General features: G+C 36.7%; 1 protein-coding gene across 1 annotated transcript; it reads right to left on the reverse strand.

Annotated features, from left to right (window-relative positions):
- Window positions 1-6,585: 6,585 nt before the first annotated feature.
- LOC127434679 (carbohydrate sulfotransferase 2-like) lies at window positions 6,586-8,896 on the reverse strand. The gene is made up of 2 exons (XM_051687589.1): window positions 8,764-8,896; window positions 6,586-8,609 (listed from the first exon to the last, which is right to left on the reverse strand). Exon 2 carries the CDS (start codon window positions 8,173-8,175, stop codon window positions 6,775-6,777), a length of 1,401 nt encoding a protein of 466 aa, XP_051543549.1. The 5' UTR covers window positions 8,176-8,609; window positions 8,764-8,896; the 3' UTR covers window positions 6,586-6,774.
- Between the last annotated feature and the right edge of the window lie 736 nt (window positions 8,897-9,632).

Consider the following 9,632-nt stretch of genomic DNA (forward strand, 5'->3'; position numbering starts at 1 on the left):
TTATTTTTATGAAAACCAATAATGAGAATGATAATGACTGCATAAAATAAAACCAACTAAAGGCAGGACAACAAACTACCATGATATTTAAATACGTAACAATGTAAATAATATGTAATTTATTTTCAATTCATGGAAATGTTAATGGTAATAATAATGGTAATACTGGTAATGATAAATGTTTATGTCTCATTTTAAGAAACCATGAAAGGAATATGCCTGGGGGGAGATCACTTTATCTCACTTTCCTCTCTCTTTCCTTTCTCATAAGGTTGAGTCTCCACCACCTGCTCCCATAGCTTCTGTTTCATACACATATAACAGCTGCACCTCCTTGAGCTGTTGTCATGGCAACTGCTCAAGACATCCTGTAAGGCAAGCAGAGAGATAATCTCGATCATTATCATGTTATGTACATACAGAATACACTATGCATGCCTGTGTACATTACTGGCACATGTCATTATGAATAAAGAATGTGTTTGCAGCCACCTTAACCCAGTGCCGTTGCGAAAGGGAGGCATCGGGGGTTTAAGCCCCTTATGATTTGTCCCAAGACCCTGATCTTTTTTGAACACTCACATACGTTTTGCTTCACAAATAAAATATGTTATTACTTTGTTCACCCAGTAGTCCGTCTGTCAGTGATAAAAAGCAGTGGACACTGGATATGGTACATTACCGCTTGCACATTTATTCAGTTCACTGCAGAAACAATCGTCAGCAGGGTTGCATTTATAGCCAGCTGTTAAACACTACCTTTTCCGGCCAGTAGGTGGGACTGTTGTCTCTCGGCAGGTTTTTACAAACTGTCATTAACTAGGTTTCCATCCAAGGGTTTTTTTTACGACAAAAGGTGTAGCACATAAAAAAGTTTACCGATATAGCTGATGGAAAAGCAAATTTCACAAGTGTCGACATAATATTTTTCTGTTTAACTCTAGCACATAAACTCTATGTCGATACTTCAAATGTTGCAAAAAACTGGTTTGTTCAGAAAATTGGCATTAATGCAAAAATATAGTGTTACATGACAGAATTTACCCCAATCGTTATCCTGTGTTAATCATGACAACAAGGTATATATCTCTGAAAGCCAATTCATTGTACGTGAAACATTACTCGCACTGTTATGGATTGATCTTAACGGCATACCTGCACAGATCCGATGCTGCAAACACATCTGCGTCATGACACTTCCAGGAGTGCCAACACAAATATATCGTATCATGCACCAGTCATCGACAAGTACACGGAGAACAAATGAATGGCCACTCTTTGCAATTAAGTTAACTGCGGTAGCCATCCGTTTATTTATTAAAGTTGCTTTTCCACACCATTCAAAATAATAGACGGCAGTCATGGAATTAACACACAATAAAAAAACATAATTTTTTGTGCACTTACATTAAAAATAATACTAGGAGAAAAGCTTCACTGTGCTTTTTTGGAACAGTAACATAGCCCAATTCTATAAAATTACTGTTTAACTTTCTTTTGAAAAAATGCCGGAAAAATTCCCTGTATTAAATTAAATAAATTACGAAATGAATAAAGCATTAAATTAAAAAAAATAATAATTACAAAATGAAAAAATAATATTGTTAGGCCTATATTCTTTACACAAACTTAAATTAGCCTAACCCTGTTCTGTACAAGAAAAAAGTTGGCTGAATGACATTCTCATTTTCTTCTCATACACTTTTTTCAAGATTATAAACTATCAGAACTATTTGTCCAATGCTCAGTTCACTTTCAGAAAATGAGCTTTTGAACATTTTAAAACTTTTAAATATTTTAAATCTAACCCTCTTTACCTCGGATCGTATTTGCTGAGCTTCTTCAGAAAATGTAAATTGCATTATGAAGCTAAAATTAATTTTAGATGACAATCAAGTTCAGTTGGTCATTAAAAGCTACTGGACAAATATGCGGGAAATAATGCAGTTGTGATGCTGATGCTTTAGATTAGATGATTGTTCAAAATAGCCTATTGAATATCAGGAATGTATCATATGTAAACCCTGATATTACACAGCATCAATTTTTCAATAGCTGTGCACACAGCATATACACATGGATGGATGATCCTTATACTAAGTCTGAAAGTTTCCCCCACTACTTGGTGCAGTTTGCCAGCTTGAACAGGGCCATGACAATTTGCCTTTGGGACAGAACCAGTGGCAACCTGCGATAGGCGCAACATCAGGATCAATATTACAGTCCTATCAGAAGGGCAACAGCTCCCTTTTGATTGCAATTCCTCATCTTCTGACTGCATTTATCTGTGAAATTAAAATGAGAGTAAGCTGGCTAATTTCAATGGATTGTCTCAATACTCTCCCCATTTTACAAAGACTTCAGGGAGGAAAAAATTAGGGACATCTGGGAGGCGAAAGGTACACAATTAGTGATATACAAACATGGAAATGGCTTAAGGGCAGATTTCTTTTGCGATAAACCAAAACTTATGCGACAAAGTGTTTTTTTAGGCATGACGTCATCATGCACACCATTTTTATTGATAAAAGTCTATTTGAATGGAAACAGGCAGAAGATGGCAAATTTCACAAAAAATATTTTACGCATTTTCACTTTGTCGATAACAAAACAGTGCGAAAAGTGGACGGAAACAAGGTTATTGTTTTAAAAAACTGATGAAGCAATGCATTCTTAACCAGGTAGGTTAAAACAGGGCTAAAGGCACACCTTAAGAAAAACGTGATTTATTTATTTATTTATATATATTTTTTTTTTTTTTTTCTGGTCACAAACTGTATCAAGATTGAAAAAATAAATTTCCCTTTTATTGCATATTGATGGAGCAACATAATTTGTGTGAAAAGAAATCATTACGGAAGGTTGTTTTGATTTAAAGTTTATTTATTTTATTTTATTTTTTATAAAGGTGTCGAGGGAGCTTTTCACACCACATTTGGGGTAAAAGAGGGAGGAGGGTTACAGTGATATTGTGTAAATATAGTAACAATAGTTAGAGGGCAAAATTTGTCAACACAGGCAAATACTTTTGAGTCAGTAAGACTGTCTACTATCTAAAACTACTCTTTATCTATTTAAAATAACCACTTCAGAAAAGGGTGCATAATTTCTTGTTCATTTCAGTCACATTTGGAATTTCATAACATTTCAAGTATTCTATAAACACATGAATCTCCATTGTGATTGGATCAGTCAGTGTGAGCCCACTTTGAACACTCTTCATAACAAATCTATACCTATGTGATAATTTCTCATGGATTCTCATTAGCGACATAAATTAACAACATTTTAAAATGCTTACACATTAGAACAAATTACCTCATAATCATACTTTACACATTGCATGCAATGAACTCATGGATCCGTAAAATTTTGCAGTGTATAGTGACAAACAGGTGTTTAGGAATGTGCTGTGGTAGTTTTTGTTGCTGTTTAATGTTTTTGCAATAAAGAAAAATACGATTTGTGCCGACTACATGTATTTTGTGATTTAAATTATTGGCTGCCAAGAGCTTGAAACTATAAACATTTTAAGGCAGACACCATTTTCACCCAGGTGCAAATAATGGTAGATACTAATTGCACCCACATTTAAATACATTCAGTATGGGCATCACTGCAGTGTGTTTATTGTGTTTATTTAGAGTTCCACAGACACACTACTTTAACCTCTACCCCTAAACCTAATCCTAACCCTACCTTAGAAAAAAATAACCTTAGTTTTACTACAGTAACCATGGCCATGGTATTTTTTGTAAATTTACAAAAACCACAAAATTAACCATGGCTACTATACTATCACCATATAACACCATGATTAATTGCATTAAAACTATGGTTTCTGCAAAAGAACATGGTTACTATGATATTAGTAATACAGTGATGCAATGTACACACAAGCGATGCCGAGCCGCAGGAACATGTGCCATCGACAGACCCCACCTCCATCAAACCCTTCTCTGCACTCCCCGACATTCACCATGACCAAATCAATGGAATGAAATCAGCATTTATATTAATTTTTGTCTATTATTTTAAGTAGTATTAAAGGGAATATTAAAAGTAGCAACAGGAAATCAGATGGGAAAAAGAGTGAGACAAAACATGGATTCAAACCATGGTCACTAGGACAACACTACACATTCACACTGTTTTTACACCCCATGCCACTGCAGCGACACTTATTGTTTAGTTTGTCATATATTTATGTGGTTCCACCAGACTATTGGGGTGCAAATAGCTGGCCTGTGTGGCAGATGCTATTTACACCGGGGTGCAAACAGACACTCGAAATATGGAATATTTATTGGGCCACTGTAGGTTTTTGTTCCTGCATTTTTGATGATGAAACCCATCCTAAACTATTAAAAGGCTCTATTCCCTTACAAAAAACAAAATAATAAAAAAAAAAAAAATCCTACAGGAATTTTCTGCACAGTTTGTCCATGTGTCCTGCATGATTTCATCATTCCTGCAGGATACATGCATATATATTGCAGATAAAATGAAAATCCTGCAGGATTTATTTTTAATTTTTTTTGTAAGGGCTGACTAAGTCAGTCTGGAACAGCAGCAATAATCAATACCCTTTAAGATTTTGAAAATCATAACTTCGACATTTTGTTTGGTGAAATGAGAAACATGCCCTACATAACGCATAACACTGGCATTTAAAAGTATGCAAAGTTTAATTATTGTCTTTGAATCGATTCAGCACTAAAGAAATAGCATTCCCTGCACTTAGCATATCAGTTTTGAACAGTACTTTGTTATTATAAATTTCCATTCTCGTTTCTGACAGAAAGCAAATTGAAATAAACAAATGGACCAAGAACATTGAAAACATCCTTAAGTATCCACTTAAAACATAAAAATGACAATGCAACATTTGGCTTGTAAAATATAAGAAGCCATCTTTTATATATATATATATATATATATATATATATATATATATATATATATATATATATATATATATATATATATATATTGAATGCTTTATCAAACATCTACAGCAGTGGTTCTCAACTGATGGGTTGAAACCCCAAAACGGTTGCAGGTCTATTCTGTTCTGTTCCTGTTCAGTCTATATAATGCTAAAACATACATGATATATATATATATATATATATACTGTATATATATATATATATATATATATATATATATATATATATATATATATATATATATATATAAAAAAAAGTTTTTTTTTAATTTTTTTTTTTTTTTTTTTTTTTGCATATTGTTGGGCCTATAAATTTGTTGGTAATATTAAAGGAATAGTTCACCCCAAAATGAAAATTCTCTCATCATTTACTCACCCTCATGCCATCCCAGATGTGTATGACTTTCTTTCATCTGCAGAACACATATTAAGTTTTTTTAGAAGAATATTTCAGCTCTGTAGGTCCTCACAATGCAAGTGAAAGGCGGCCAGAACTTTTAAGCTCCAAAATGCACATAAGCACAGCAAAAAAAAAAAAAAAAATATAATAACCATATGATTCCAGAGGTTAAACCCATATCTTCTGAAGCGATATGATAAGTGTGGGTGAGAAACAGTTCAGTATTTAAGTTCTTCTTCTTTTATTTTTGGTGATTCACATTCGTTGTGCATATTGTACTCTACTGGGCAGGCAGAACTTATGGTAAAAATGGACTTAAATATTGATCTGTTTCTCACCCACACCTATCATATCACTTCTGAAGACATGGATTTAAACACTGGAGTCTGATTGATTACTTTTATGCTGATTTTATGTTAATTAATTTTGGCATCCATTCACTTGCCTTATATGGACCCACAGAGCTGAGATATTCTTCTAAAAATCTTTGTGTTCTGCTGAAGAAAGTCATACACATCTGGGATGGCATAATGGTGAGTTAATGCTGAGAGAATTTTTGGGTGAACTATCTCTTTTTTTAATCTGGAAAAAAATCTGGGTTCCAGTGAGGCACTTACAATGGAAGGGAATGGGGCCAATCTGTAAATGTTAAAATGTTTCACTGTTTCAAAAGTATAACCACATGACGCAAACAATATGGATGTTAACATGGTTTTTAGTCTGATAAAGTCACTTGTAAAGTTAAGTCCAATTTTAAAACTTAGTTGCTATGACAACACAATGCCGCAAACCCTAAAACAACCATAAAATGGACAATTTAAACAACTCAGATAATACGTTTTAACAGAAGAATTATTGCTTTAATAAAATTATAAGCCTCACGTTTCTTCCTTTAAACCCTCCACAAATTGGCCCCATTCACTTCCATTGTAAATGCCTCACTGGAACCCAGATCTTTGAAAAGAAAAGGGGGGACCAGACAAAATTCTTTTTTGTGATAATCAACATTTTGACATAACTGCTGTCTATTGAGCTTAACTTGTATTGAATATTACTTTAAGTACACATATGTTTACGTGTGTACAACAGACAATTTTGCTCCCGTGCTGGTTTAAAAAGGAGGTCCAACACTCACTCGATAAGCAAAATTTGAGCTTCAAATTAATTTTATTAAAATGACATGACATTTCGGCCACCTGCTACTTACTGTCCAATGTAAAATCTGGATTGTGAAGCAAACAACTTGAGAACCACTGTCTCACAGGTCTATTAAAAAAGGTAATGGCGCTATAAAATGACCACAAGATGGTCTAAAAATAACATGACATTCCAGAAAGAATTTTGAAATCCTTTAATAACACTTTATTGGAACTAAAGCAATTCCACAGTTGTGGACAAGCAGCTATCCTGTCTTAAATTTGTGTTAGAGTTTGGAGGCAGTCAATAAAGGTTTACTCAGGTCTTTTGCCTCAACAGCTGTTCGTACACATTCATAACCCAGAATGGCCATTGCATGATGGCAGTACTCCTCTACTTGCTTGATCTGTTGAATACTCAGCACTGTTCTCCATGCACTGGCTGCCTGTGTCGCATTCCTGGCCGACACAATAAATGGCTTTGAGGAAGAGCTTGTGCCATTGGTCATGTTAAGAGCAAAAGACTCAATGTAAAGGTTGGCACTGAGATTAGCAAATTGATAAACATTCCGGAGTATTTTGACCGGGTTCTCCACCAGATCCTCATAGCGCACTGCCAGGTATTTCCCTTTCAGCCAGTTGGGTGGATTTAAGGCAGTGCTCAGGCTCCTGTAAGTCTGATCACAAATCACTTCCATAGCACCAACCGAGTGGTAATCTGCTCCGTCTTTTTTGCTAATTTTGTGCCCTGGATCTACAAAGGGTATCCGACGGAGTTTCGGGTCCCTGCTTCGCACAACCTGTAAGTTCTCGCGAATCAGTCCGTGTCTAGATTTAATCCTGGAGTTGGCCACGGCTCTCGGATCTCTCACAAGATGAATCACTTTTAGATCCATAGACGGATCCTCCATGAGGGGGCCCAAAACATTGACGTCCAGAACACGTACCCCTTTAATGACAATCGTGTTGTACTTAAGGCATTCTTCTTCTAAGAGCCTGAGGCTTTGTGGAGGACACTTTTTGCACACTTTTTCATCTACCATCCCTACCACCTCCTTCCTGTAAGCGGAGCAAAGAGGATACGAGCAGATGACTTTATTATGAGTGGCCCCAAAAAGTCCAAGCGAGGTGAAATTTTTGCCCCCGGGGCTGTTGTACATCTGAAAAACAGAAAGATCACAGCGGTACAGTGAGCTCAGCATGTCCCTTGCAGCTCCTTGTAAGGACACAGCATCGCCCGGGTAAAGCTTTTGCCAGATGTGCCACATTGGTTCATACAAAAAGAAGACCTCTGGGTGTTGATTAAACAGCTCTCCAAAAAAGGATGAGCCAGACCTCCATGTCGTCAAAACATAGACAAGCTGTCTCTTCTTGGCAAGCGATGGTCTGTAAAGAAAGCGGATGTCTGATCTACCCTGATAGGGAGTGCTTCTCATTACTAGATTGCACTGTTGGGGCCCTTTGGTCCATCTGTAGTTGGCCAAGTTCAGCATAGAAAGAACTACCAGCAGAAAATATGCTATAAACAGGACAATTCTTTTTCTCCGCAACACTTTCATTACGATTAGAGGCTGGGCGATTATTTTTGAAGTATGACTGCGATAGGTTTTGAGTTTTCTGTCATAAAAATGAACATTATTTTCCCCTTGTGCAGGCAGGTGAAGTTGTGGGAATTGCTTGCCTCTCATCTGCTGGAGAATAGAGTGGCTTTGAACCACTCAATCACGTTGAGTGAGCAACAGAATAAACTGCAACACAAATGCTGTTCTCGCAAGCAAACTTTTTTCTTAATGAAAACCGAAAGGCGATCTCCTCCTTTGCAGACATATATTCAATAAATACAGCACATCCACAGTCCAAAACGGTGCGTTGCTGCAGTGCGCAAGTCTGCCTCAGTGCGCAGAATAACATTGCAAATATTCACCATATCAGTTACGTGTGTAAAAACATCGGCGACGTCGTCATTCATTTTTGACCACTAAAGAATCTTCTTACCCATCTTTCTGCATATATGTTGCTCCTGCTTTTATGGACCATCACCACCACAACAGCCAAACGGACCTTTACAGTGCATTATAAACGCCAGCGGTGCGCTCCTCGCTTTATGAATGCCTTCATGATTCTGCAAACATTAACCGGCCTTTTATTCTCCAGTCTGGAGAGATGCGCGTCTGTTTTGGCCGATGTGGCGTCTGTACTGTACTGATTCAGTCTCTCGGTCAGCGAGGTAAAGTTAGTTTAAGTTCGACATTCGTTGGATATTCTGTTTCTCTTACCCACGCTTTCTTCAGTCGACAATCTTACAAAGATGTCATTAGCACACTTGATTTAAAGGGAGTATAACTATACTATATGGGCATAAAAATTGGACTCAGAACAGTCAACGCTTGGCGTGGCTGCAAAATTATGCCTGAAATGCTCCGATGCGCTTTGACTGCCTAGCAGATGTAAGGGACCGTCTGAAAACTCCACCCACTACTCTAAAACATAGGAGATGTCCACTCATTCATTCAATTGACGTGCAAGTTATACATAATAATAATAATAATAATAATAATAATAATAAAAACCGTAAAATACATTTGCACATTCAGAATGTTGTAGTAACTTCCCAGAGGATAAACAGACTTACTACAGGTGATATTATTACAGGATGATCAATTATATGAATACAGTAATCAATTATTTTAGAAACATATTCACTAAACTTCACAAAAATTATATTTTCATATTCTAAAGGTTGTAGTATCTTCCCAGAGGATAGACAGACTTACTACAGGTGAGATCAGAGGTCGGCAACCTATGGCACCCGTGCCAGCATTGGCATGCGGAGGGGTAATCACTGGCATGCCAGCAACAGTGAGAGAGGAGTAGACTATTTTATTTATATAAATTCCGCACCTTCATTCCAGTTTGCATCTTGATGTAATCCTTCCCCATGATTATGCAGCGTGTTTTCATCTGCTGAATGGGAGGCTAAACAAAAAGTTAAAATGTGACAAGACTGCAGTATACCCAACTGACTCGTGTAGCGCTTGCAAGCCATTCGCGCATCACAAGCCGACAGCGCTTCACTTTCGGTTAATCGCGCAAGTTAAAACGCGCCCGCTTTGCTTCGGTCAGGATGACAGCCTACATTCCGTGT

This window comes from Myxocyprinus asiaticus, chromosome 44 (assembly GCF_019703515.2).
Source record: "Myxocyprinus asiaticus isolate MX2 ecotype Aquarium Trade chromosome 44, UBuf_Myxa_2, whole genome shotgun sequence".
Taxonomy (NCBI): domain Eukaryota; kingdom Metazoa; phylum Chordata; class Actinopteri; order Cypriniformes; family Catostomidae; genus Myxocyprinus; species Myxocyprinus asiaticus.

What these genes read in the sequence shown, in the direction of transcription:
- LOC127434679 (XM_051687589.1), bottom strand. Translation starts at nt 8,175, where the DNA reads ATGAGAGGCAAGCAATTCCCACAACTTCACCTGCCTGCACAAGGGGAA.